At 43.8% G+C, this 12,474-nt stretch overlaps 1 protein-coding gene across 4 annotated transcripts in view; it reads right to left on the reverse strand.

Moving 5' to 3' along the window:
- The window catches only part of LOC112573775 (glutamate receptor ionotropic, NMDA 3A-like), an 84,629-nt gene extending 74,551 nt beyond the window's left edge, over nucleotides 1-10,078 (reverse strand). Inside the window, exons 1-3 of one of the 4 annotated variants that reach the window (XM_025254373.1) lie at nucleotides 8,543-10,078; nucleotides 8,181-8,303; nucleotides 927-1,503 (exon numbers count right to left, since the gene is read on the reverse strand). In XM_025254373.1, coding sequence (XP_025110158.1) covers nucleotides 927-1,328 — 402 coding nt within the window. In that variant the 5' untranslated portion in view covers nucleotides 1,329-1,503; nucleotides 8,181-8,303; nucleotides 8,543-10,078. Of the gene's footprint in view, nucleotides 1-926; nucleotides 1,763-7,641 lie in introns of those variants that run through there. The other 3 variants (XM_025254371.1, XM_025254372.1, XM_025254370.1) reach the window with 3 other exon arrangements.
- Nucleotides 10,079-12,474: the final 2,396 nt, after the last annotated feature.

The following is a 12,474-nucleotide window of genomic DNA, read 5'->3' on the forward strand; positions in this document are numbered from 1 at the left end:
GAGATTGTGTGACTATGTGTAATGCTTAATTGAACATGTGTTGTTTGCTGATTAAAAATAACCTACTTATGCACCTTTCGTAAAATTATGATCCCCATATTCTAGGTGAATATATATATACGTAGAAATAATAAAACACTAACTTTCTATATGTATGTAGCATTATATCCTTCAGGCGACCATTATTAACTGTGCACAAAAATTAAAAAAAACAACTTCAGAACACCGGTCAGTTTCTGTGACGTAAGAAGAGTACCTGTGGGGCTGAAAGTTTTATAGAAAGACACACCTGAGTGACAGTTCATGCAGGAATAAGTCCTCTGTATGTTAGTTGTGACCAAGTCATACATAAACATAAGCTTTGAGTCCTACTTTACAAAGAAGGGGAAGCACTTCAGGGATGTAGGGGTCGGGCGGCGGACGGGGTCAGTCTGACATTTTGTGTCCATCTAACACACGTTCCGAATCAAGTTACAGACCCACGTGCTCACAACCAACAATTAATGGCACAAAGAGAAAAAACTTCCAACCACATACATCTGAAAATAGTTGGATAATGGAGAGATAAGATAATAACACAGATGAAGAGAAGACAGAAGACAGACACAAATAACTATAATTCTTGATGTGCATAGATATATCTATAGAGAAACAGACTGAAGAACAGATACAAAAGGAACTGTGGCACAACTTAAAGATCAGCATTTCACAGTAACAAATCTGTATTAAAAAAAGAGAAATATGTTTTAGACAGATGTCGAAGCGATTAAAAAGATGATGCCAACCATCTAACTATATATAGATATGATATCATTTTATATATAAATAATATCATATGAAGTAATTATTTTAAAAATGTTTGCATGCTTAGAATAAGCGATAAAAATAAATGTACTATGAAGGAGAGAAAAATAACTTGAACTTACCTGAATGTACCCGTCGCCTTTGTTGGTCATGTAGCCCATCATGGGAATCCCTAGGGTCTGCGACAACATGTTCATCGTCTGGATGGTCGAGACGTTGCCAAACACAATGAGTACATGCAAGGAGCTGCGACGGCCCTCCATGAGGTTGCAGACGGCGGAGATGGTCTCCTTCACATCCTGGTTGGCGACGACGGCATGTCCGAACCAGCGGATATCCTTGCTGGCGTTGTTGAAGTCGTTGAGAGTGCGGTAGAAGACGGCCTGGAAGTCTTCGAAGTCTTCCTCCTCGAACACGGCTGTGATGTTGACCACCGTGGCTGTGCGCATCGTGGTGCAGACTCCCAGGACGATGAGGGCGACCCCTACGACCAGCAGCAGATCGCGCACTGTTACCTGCGCCATGCTGCTGCCCGTGCCCTGCGCCCGGCCCGTGCCCCGTGCCCTTCGCGCGGTGCCCTGGCTTCCACGTGAACAGGCTGCCTCATAGCTCCTGGGACGGACACCATCACATCGCTGGGCGGTCTGCGGCTGCGGCGGCTGGTGCCGGACTCTCACAGAAAGTGCTGCAGGCCGGGACCTTGACACAGACACGTGACACGACATGTGACCCTTCCAGGGAAAGCTTGTTTTCGTGGTGTGTGTTTGCATGCTTGTGCATATATATATATGTGTGTGATCCTGTGTCTTTCTACCCATGTAAGCATGGCTTCTTCTGCTTAAAAGATTGAATCATCTGGCAGATGCTTGCAGGAAGGACAGCAGCAAAATTGGATTTCAGTGCTTGAATACATCAAATACAGGAAAATCAACGGAAGAGCAGAAAGACAGAGAACTGATGGCCGTTTCCCTGTCCTTACTTTTCATGAAAAAACAAAGAGAACAGGACCGTTTGACAATGCTGCTTAATTTTCTTTCATCTGCTCTAGCCTCAAGCGACTAACCTTGGAAACGAAATTGTTAAAAATACCTTTCCCAGCTTTAGTTCTCAAACCGAACATTCTGCTTTGTAGGAGTAAGTTCAGAAGCAAGTGGCTGACAGAGTCGTTGTTTACATCAGGCTATAAATATTCATCTACTAATGACAGAGCCTGAGAAAGGGATTTATTTATTCACGAAATCACGTGACTGTAAACTCTTAACGCAACGGGCATCATAGTCAAAGTGAATAATAGATGTGAGACAGGATGGTTTTGAACAGAGGCCTCTAGAGTTTTTCGCTTTAAACCTATCGGGAAGTACAGGGACATGATGTCATGCGCTGGGACCGGGAGGAAAGGAAGAGGGGGTGTTCTAGGGAGGGAGGAGAGAGAGAGAGACCGTCATGTTTAACATCAACACTAGCAGTCCTGTTCTTCCAGCTTCATGGACAATGAGGCCCTAACTATCAGTCTTTCAACTTCTCCACTGAAGACCTGGTCCATTTTTTCAGGGCGTAAGTCGAATCAATCATAGCAAAAGCAGGCCTTTTGAAACCCCTAGAGGGCACTCAATGCGTAGTTACCCCTCCAGACTCTTTTGTCAACTCCTCAAGCTCCGCGATCCGAATACACAGACGTCTCAGTTGCAGAATTACAAGACAGATTCAGTGTCTGGGCAGCCGGCGCAGAGATTGCTGGTCCTGGACCCGCGCCGTGGAACCGGAAGTAAGGAACCGCAACCAAAGGACAGTAGTGTGCAATAGCAGTGAAAGTCTGAGTGCGCTGCCATGACGCCAGCGTTCATTCTCTGGCAGCAGCAACATCGGCAAAAGGGATGGAGGAATTAAAAAAATGGATGGAGACCAGTCGAGGGGTTGTCTCAGAAGGATAGGCAATTGGTCTGCCGTACGATCCCCATAAAGTAGACAATATTTCGTGGTCTGTCTGTCATTATCAAGAGAGGAAATGCTTGGCCAGGAACAGGAGCTGGAGGAATCGGCGTGCAAACCAAACTACATAATGTTTTGTTTATACAAAAAACATCTATACAGTCCATTCTCGTTAGTCGTTAACAAAAGGTAGCACCATGGCGTGGTAGGTATGGACAAAACCCTGTAGCTATTGACTATAGGTAAAGATGTGCCTGGTAGCTATGGACAAAAGATCAAGTAATGCCTTGTAGTCTGACAAAAGAAAAAAATGTGTCGAAATAGACAAGAGGCGAGGTTAGCATTTAATGTAAAGCTGGAGGTTAGATGAGAAAGCTCCCATACTCGGGGGTTGATACCTGTCTTCATGAAACCGAATTCATTTCATGCGGTCGCCAATAAATTGCTATCATATTTTTGACGAATTTAAAGATAAATGCCTCTTAAAGTAAAATATACATTTTTTTTTATTTTGTGCTGTGTACATAATATAAGAATCAACAGTTTCTAGACCCGAGGTGGCACAGTGACAGTCACCTGTATATTCCAAGTGTACATGTGTTGAATCTCAGTATACTAAAAAAAAATGGATTATGGGAACAAACCAGCTCACTTGTTCACTGTCATTTGATGCTTGGCTCAGCTGCTTGACAATATCAACACATATTCTAGGACAGACAGGAGACAGCAAGAAAATTTATATAAAAAGAAATTCAGACACTGAACAGGAAGATGGCATAGCTTGAGGCAAAAGTCATGCTTACTGCTGGGTACAAAAGATGCCAGGATGTTAAAACCAAAAGCTCGCATCATATGGATCAGATATGAAGAATAAGAAAACAAAAAGTCAGAGAACTTAGAAATCAGAAAAAAATCAGAAATCTTAGAAAACTTTTGATAAAATCAGAGAAAATATCAGAATCCTCGTAGGGAAGTACATACAATCAGGACATTGCTTTAGTGAGTTGTTTTCATTGTTTGAAACTCTTTGTTCCAGCGAGAGAGAAACAAGTCAAGGGAGAGGACATTGAGGAAATGAAACCGTACACCAGACGAAGCAAAGTGACAATATACAATCTGAAATTTGAACAGTGAACAGTGAACAGATCCACGGAGACAACCACAAGAACGCAGAGAGGAGTCAAACCTCAAACGGTCAGGCTAAGGGACATCATTCTGATTGAAAGTCTTCAAAAGGTGCACCGAAAGTGTTCACTTGACAGCATGGCAAAAAGCTGGCAAGATTGAGAAATCCCTTCGAGGCCAAATTTCTCACAGATTTATTTTTCAGTTTAAAAGAAGCACATCGCGTGTGCACTGCGCTAATTTTCTTCCGAAGGCGTTGTGATTACACGAAGCTCTATCGACACACACTTTGTATGGATTTGCTTGGTAAATTTCGATCACAGTTATTTTTGGGAAAAAAATATTCTTGGTCTTCAAAAAAGTCTCTGGAACTCCTACTTCCCAAGCTTAAACAACCTTTATTCCATTTAATAGTTTTAACTTTAACAGTAAACTTCACAAAACGAAAAAAAAGGAAAAAAGGATGGATATAACAAAACGAACAAATACATTTTCGCTGACTTTGTTTCCCTTAGGGAAAAGTGATGAGACGTGCAGAAACCTGCAAGGTCCCCGAAGACATCACCAAAAGAAACGACAATGGCCAGTTTACAAGAAGGCGATTTCATCGGAGGGACTGGAAATAGTTCATTGATTTCTGCAATCGCTATTTGTCTCCCTTCGTACGACTGCCCTCCCATCCTCTTCCTCCTCCTCCTATTCTCTTGCAGGTCTCTGTCAGCCATGACCCCTCTATTTCCTGCCTGAAATATTCTCATTTTCCCTCCAGGACCGAGCCGTCAAAACGAGGCGGTAGGCGTTGACATCTGAAAGCAACAGGAAGGACAACAAGGACAAGGATCTGATGTAGGGTAGGAAGGAAGGGTTAGGGTCAGACAACAAGCAACAACTACCAGCATCACGACTCCGTCACTAACATTTCCTTGGCCAGCTACTTCATGGACATAAATATATTTGTACATATAGATGCGTGGGTGGAGTGAGGAAGGAAGAATAATGACTGAAAGACGATGTAGATTAAAGCAATGAGGGATGCTAAGACAGATAAGGACACTGAGGCAAAGGGTATGGTACAGGGAGACTGAGGTAATGATGGGAAACATGTCAATAAACGCGATTAAAAATCGCGACCCTTCTTCCCCTACCTTCCGTCCAAGAAAGAAAATTTCTACAAACACCAGCGACAGTTGGGATATCAAGACCTGAACAAATGAAATGAACAGAAATCCCTTTCGTTCCTGGAAACATCTACTGAATGGATGATTTACTCTCACCCGGTCACCATTATCCATTAGCTCACCATCCTCTGGCTTATCTCGTTTTGCACCACGATCAGACGGTGGTCCGCTAAACAAGAGACAGACAGATACAAACTGCTAATTCCGCCGCCAAAGCTGGAGTGTAAGGATGAATCAAATGATACCCATCACAAGGGAGGCCACTCAAATGGCAAGACTGAGGTAACCTGTGGTTTGTCTGACTAAATATAGCTATCTCTCCTGCACTGGACTGGGAAAGGGAGGAATAAAAGATGGTTTAGCAGCTGTTCCCCCGCCTCCAGCAACACAGTACAGGGGGTCTGCTGCGGAAGCTACATCTGACATCACTGGACTGTCTCCATCCAAGAATTTCTTAGCAACAGAGTTAATGATAGTGGAGTAAGTTTCTCCTGCACATCAACGAACGAGTTAGCTGTGTTTCTAATAAGAAAGAAGACAGAAAAAAAAGAGAAAAAATAACTGAAGAAGGGAGAAAATAGAAATGATTACAGTGCAGACCGACAAATTAAAACAAAAATCGAACGAATTAAAAGAGAAAGACAGTAAGGGTACAGAAGAAAATGGCCAGTCAAATGATCGAATGAATGACTGAATGAATGAAGGACAAAAATTGACGACACGAATGCAACGTATGAAAGAAATTAAAAAAATAGTGTTAATGGTTGTCATAGAAACAAGGAATAAAGAGAAGAAAAAATGGAAACATGAAGTGTCCCAATGGGTTTTGATCGACAGGCCTATGCTACGCGGACGTAGCTCCAAGGAAAAATGTATTGATTTCATTTCCCAAGCTTCCTGATTTTCAAGCAAGAAGTAAGGCGGCTCGTGTGCTTTCTAATCACCAAGTTGGAAAAACAACACACTCACAGAAAAGAAAATCGTTCAGAATAACAAAATGGAGAGGGTGTTGTTCAGATGTGACTAAGAGCTAGCAGGTCTGGGTTCTTCTGCTTACAGATAGCTCCAGCAGAAAGTCTTCAACGAGGTAATGATTATACGAACAAACATACATTTTGATGATTAAATAAATAAATAAATAAATAAATAAATAAATAAATAAATAAATAAATAAATAAATAAATAAATAAATAAATAAGTTGACTTTTAAGCACCTGAATCTTCTTACATGGACATCGCGCAGTACAAGCACTGACAGGAAGTGGTTACAGACAAAGCAGCATCCCTTACAGACATCCGGTAGAAATGGTTGTTCATTACAGATGCAATTAGAGGACAGGCTGACCAGTCCCATACATCTCCACCCAGCATTCTGTTGCCTGTTAACTTATCAGTAGTCAGCCCCGCCTCCCATTCACGATCACTCCTGACATTGTCCACCACGTCTTCACGTGGCCAAACCAGATCCTCAACTACACCAATTCGCAATGCAAATTAGGGATTATTTTGTTGATGGTTTGGTTTCCAGCAGTGTGTCTGCAGCATACAGCAGTATTGGTTCTTGTAGAGTGTGGGGGACTGGCAGTAAATGTTTATATCACTCGCTAATAACATGCGCTAGTTGTGGCCCTTGCCGCCAGGAGGCAGCGGCAGGTGTGATGGCCGTCAGACAGAGAGACAGTAAAATGAAGAGACTCCTGTATAAACCGAGAACTACATCTCTCAATCGTGCAATCATCCGATCGATCGTTGGATCGATTTGGGGATTTTAAGGATTCGTCAAGCGCTGCAGGGAATATAATATTAGGATGTAGATGCTACATGTAGCTCAATGAAGAATCAGTTAATCAATCAATTTAATTTGTCAACATTTCTGTGAGATTATTTACTGTCTCTGTCTCGCTCTCTATTTTTCTCTGTGTAAATGGTAAAGATTGGCTAAAAAGTAACGGCAAAGATATGTAGAGAGCCGCGAGGCAGAAGATCAGACAGAGAGACGAAGGACCGAGACAAGGAGGCAGGGAGACTTGCAGGCATGCAGAATGTAGCTCTCTGACATCAAAAGGATACATCAACTTTAATCCAGCAATTACAGACTCACACCAGCTCTAGAAGGACGACCCACGGCAAAAACAAACCAGGAAGAAAGAAGATGGGAGGACGCAAGAAAGACAGACATGAATTAGGTATAAAACCTACTTCTTCAGTCAGGAGAGTCCAACAAAATATAACAAGATGGATAATATTGATGAGTGGTGATTGTTTTATTACGTATATAGCATCTTCTCACTTCTCTGGTGCTAATTATTGCTTGCTGCTAGCTTTTTCACATTTGACATCCGTTATCCGTCACCCAACTGCCGCAAACCTCTAAACACCTCTTCACTTTGGCCTGCAGACTAAACCAACCGTCAGGATTCGGTCTGGTCTGCTGGCCTCGGTCACAGTACAGTACCCTACCTAAGCAGACACACACTGATCTATGGAATTTTTTCCAACACCATTCAATAAGAGTTTCTCTCCTGAAGCTGCATTACGACCTAAACTTCGAGACTTTTCTCTGAAGCCTGTATACCGAAGGGACAACTTGCTTCAGTGTACTTACCTCTGCACACATCAGGGCGAGTCGGTCTCCATTACAAGTACACATATTCCCTGAGGGTGGCTCAAGTTCGGATGCTCGCTCTTCACACAGATATCAGTCTCTCATCGCCAGATCATAAGCTTCTCCAGAAAAGGTTTCAGCTTGACAGTTGTCCCCGATGAACATATTCCGAGCTCCCGATGGTCTGATGGCCTAGCGGTTAGATACGCGCAAGGCTTTTGACGTTGTGTCACGTCTTGCCACGTACCCACGTACTCCAGGTCTCCACAAACACTTGGTGTCGCTGACTGGGTGGATATTACTCTATCGCATTCGTACTAATTTTAAATTAAATTCACAATTCACCAATAAGTCTGCATCGCTGCTCGGTTAGAGTACTACGAGAATGTTTTACTTCTTCCCACTTGTATACAGATAAAAGCATTTGCTTACACGTGAATATCATCCACTTGAAAACCTTGAAAGATTAGAAGAATTTTATCACAATTGTACAAATATATATTCCATCATGAAAGTGACATCACAAACTGCCACCTTACCTGAAAATTTCGGCTTTGATTCATTGCATCCACAGAATCCACTGGCTGTGGCCTGCCTGGTTCTCAATCCAAGCAACATTGCTCCACGTCTGCGATTGCCTTTCTTGGAAGAACCGTCACAAGCTGCAGAAGCAGGTGTCGAATTATGTCCAAAGCGGCTGTAAGAAGCCACAGCTCCAAACCAAACACTCCACGCACACGCAATCAGTAAATAAAAAAAAAGAAGAAGAAAGAAAAAATAAATAAAATTGCGATTTGGTTCTAATGGGAGTCACTAAGCGCAGATATTACAGCCAACAAATAAAAATAAAAAAGAACCGTTGATTACGTCACAGAAGTACGAATAAATTCTTCTTTTCAACCTGTGAGCGGTTGTCGATGTAAATATTCCTCGTGTGAATAGTTATCAGTGCGCACGCGCGTGTGTGGGTTCTCTCTCTCTTGCGCGCGCTCGCTCGCTCACTCCCTTCCGTTCTCGTCTTGCGTCGGAACTTGGGGATGGCCAGCGAGCTTACACGGCCTTCACACTCTCCACGACGCTAGTCCTGGGATCAATGGCGGTGTGCGAGTGCCAGCCAGCACATATCGGCGCATCTCGTGCCGTGAAGTCTGCTTCTCCTTCCGAGGGGAGGAGGGCTGCCCGCACGCCGGAGCGCTGGACCAGCCACGGGGGCAGCAGCCTCAAAGCCGCCTTCATACCTCCGTCTCGTCGTGTCCTTCGTTTCTCTGGTGGTGGTGGTGGTGGTGATGGTGGTGGTGGTGAAGTGGTGGTGGTGGAGGTGGTTGTAGTGGAGGTGGTAGAGGTGGGGTTCGATCATGCCTTTCCCTCGCGCCGCCACTCTCCTCCTCCGTGGAGTAAGCCGTGCTCCTTCATGTTTCTCCTACACCCGCGCGGTCCAGACCCTGGGTCTACTGAAACCATGGTTACTGAGCTGTACGGTCCTTGCTTCTGCGGTCCTTTGGGTGGAGGGGAAGAAGTCCTTGCGGGGGTTTATTTTTCATCAAATTCCACTTCGTCTGTCTTCTCTTCCCCGCCCCTACATTCGACCCTCCATGTCTTGGTGCATGCGATGCAAGGAGTCGGCGATTGTTTGTTTAAACTCTGCTAAACTTTTCCAGGGATTTTTTAAAGATTTTTTTTCAAGCGTTCGGCACGGCTGAAGCCACTACTTATAAATTCTACCTACTTATAAATATAGACGATCGACTTTACGAAATATGAAAAAAAAGGTGTGGTTACTATATTCTTCTTTCTCTTTCTGTCTTATTCCTATTTGCTTGTTTGTCTGTACCTGCAAGTAAATGAATTGTCTATCCGTGGTGTCTGTCCTTCAGTCGTTCACTTGTGCGTGTCCGCGGGTGCGTGTCTGTCTGTTCGCCGAGGAAGGCTTTCGTTCAAACAAACTCAGCAAGTGAAAGGAGGATTTTCTAACTGCGCCCGTAGGTCTGTGAGTTAAAATTTTTATTCCATTAGTTAAATGAGCTCATGTCGGGAGCAAACGTGGAGAAAATCGATTTGCACGTCTTTACGTGACGAGCGAGAGACAGAGCAGGCGAGAGAGCGAGCGAGGGAGTGAGAGAAGACGAGGTACCAAACTTTCCTCTTGTGTAACATGCACGTCACTTCAAAGAGAGAAAAAATACAGCCGACCACTCTTGACTTCTTTCTGCAAAAGAAACCTTACTGGAGATTGAATTGGAACTCTTATTTTCCTCCTGTACAGCATTCGTTCACCAGAGAGAAAGAGAGAGACAGAGAGATGCTTATTGAATGTCGTTGACTTCAAGCAAAGTACTAAGAAAGTAAAGCAACACATAAAAACAAACACAAAATAAATAACAGACATTTTCATGATGTTCTAATCCGAGAATGTAGCTTTGACCACCAGGTGCTACAACTTGACCTAAGATTTTCATGCGATAATTTTACATCATCTGAGAGAGAGAAGCCATCCTCTAAGTGTTATCGTCTTCCTGGTGCACTTTGAACTTTGCTAAAAGGCCTAGCCCGGATGTACGCAGACTGATAGCTATATATTGCATTTTATTTTCAACAACAAAGGGTTCCCCTGACATTTGCATCAGCTCTGTCCATGCTTTGTGAAAGTCGCAGACGACACAATGCCAGCAATAAGAATCCTCCTCATTTCACAAACATTTGTAAATAGAAAGGATCAGCACTCGTGTCAGGAGGCGCATCTGGCCACAAACAACTTATATCTAACCTTTATCTTTGGTAGGCATTTACAATCCTTCTTCATGTGACATGAGCATCGCCATCTTTCCTCGGAAAACAATTCTCATCCAAGAAATGGAGTTTGCATGATAAAGGGGCTGGAACACCCTGAGACAGTTACTGGGAACAGGAAGGTGAGCTGCGAGATAGGGAACAGCATGAAGGCATCCAGGGCGACCTGGGTCGAGGAGAGATGCAGTGAGATTGATGACGGTGTGGCCTGGGACGACAACCGGAAGGCCTTCCGCCTGTTTGAGTCCCTCACCAGCGAGGGCCAGCAACAATGCTCTGTGAGCGAAGCCAGCAAGGGCCGCCTGCGCTTGGGTGGCAAAGATGTTCTAGACCGCTGGACGGAGTGTGCACCGAGATTTACAACTTCCCGAACATCCTCCAAGACAACCTGGAAACCAACGCCGACCTAAGGACCTAGTGGACCTAAGAGGTCTAGTAGGCCATTTAGAGCCTGAGAGGAATCAAGACTTCCGAGGTGGACAATGTCTGAGCGGAGCTGGTCAAAGGTGGTAGAGAAGAGATACTGAAGGCTCTATGGAGTATGGAGGAAGGCTTTGCACAGACGATCAAGGCACTGTACAGCTCCAGGACCTTGGTGCTTTTTAGTAACCGTGGGTAAGCTCTTTCCCACGACTGTGGGTTTGCGCCCCACTGCTGTTCAACATCTACCTGGAGAAAAATGATGAGCGATACACTCCAGGGCCATCACACCTCCGTGTCGATCGGGGGGAGACCACTTAGTAACCTCCGCTTCGCTGACGACATTGATCTGATGGCGGGCAGCAAGAGCTAGTTACAGACCCTCACGTGCAAGCACGCGGACTATTCGGGTGTGTATGGAATGGAAATTAGCCATGACAAGAGTAGGGTCAAGACAGAAACCCGGATGAACGGTCAATCTGGAGGAAATGCAATCCTCTAACTATCTGTGAGAGACCCTTTGCAAGGACGGTGGTTGTCCAGCGGTCCTACGTCTCATGGTCACAGTAGCAATGACCCAGCTCAACAAAATTTGAGAAAACAGAAAGGTCAGCTTTCGCACTAAATTCAGACTTTACAAGTCGCTTGTAATGCCAATCATATTGAATCCAGGTGTCCGAATTGACATGCTTTAGGACACTCCTCAATGTATCCTGTAGAGAGCAAACGACGAACGACTTCGTTCTCAACCTAGTCACCTGCTTGGTAATCTCCAAGGAGTTACTATTCGCCATTGCCAAGCAGCAAAACTGGAATGATTTGATCATATTGTCTAACATGACAGCTTGCCGAAGATGTTATTGAAGGCGGTCAGCCCCGTAACAAACAGGGAAAGAAGTGAAGGAGTGGACCTGCTGTTGACTGGGAGACTTTCGAGGGAGCAAGAAATTAAATCCGTCTCCTAAATAAAAGTCTTATTAAAAGTGTAAATAAATCTTAAGCTGATCTTTCCAAACCAAAATAAAGGCGACGAAAACCCTCGAGGAAATATCCAATAAATAAAAAAGCATTCCAGTCGATCAGTGATATTTTTCGAGATTGTGTAAAACAGTCAGGAGTGCTGGACGAGGAAAGATGAAGGGAAGAATGCAAGGAAGAATGGCGGATGGTGGGCATCCTTTTTTCGTTTTTGTTCACTAGAAGCAAAGAAACTGATTTTGATCAATTATTTAAGATATCACATCTGTAAAAATAGAAGAGTAGGAGAAATAAAAATGAAATATTTTGTACATCCAGCATCGCAAGAGATGTGTTTGCATCTTTCCATCTCTGTGAGTGATCCAGATGGGAGTAAAAAGGAAAGAAGATCGCCAAATTTGGTCAAGTTTTACTGTTTGAACAAATGCCAAAGAGCGCCCAGGGCATGTTGCTAGAAGAATCCATTGCGGAACGGAATAAAGACATAACGATTGCACTTCACTGTTCTCCACTTTCTTAAATGTTTACATCCGTGACTGCAGTCTGGGTGTTTATGTACAACATTACAGCTTTTCTCCCAGAACAAAAAATAAATCAATGAATAAACATAAAAGCAAAAGAAGCTCGACTGGACTTTAAGGGGGTGTT

The sequence above is a fragment of the Pomacea canaliculata genome, linkage group LG10, assembly GCF_003073045.1.
Source record: "Pomacea canaliculata isolate SZHN2017 linkage group LG10, ASM307304v1, whole genome shotgun sequence".
Lineage (NCBI taxonomy): Eukaryota > Metazoa > Mollusca > Gastropoda > Architaenioglossa > Ampullariidae > Pomacea > Pomacea canaliculata.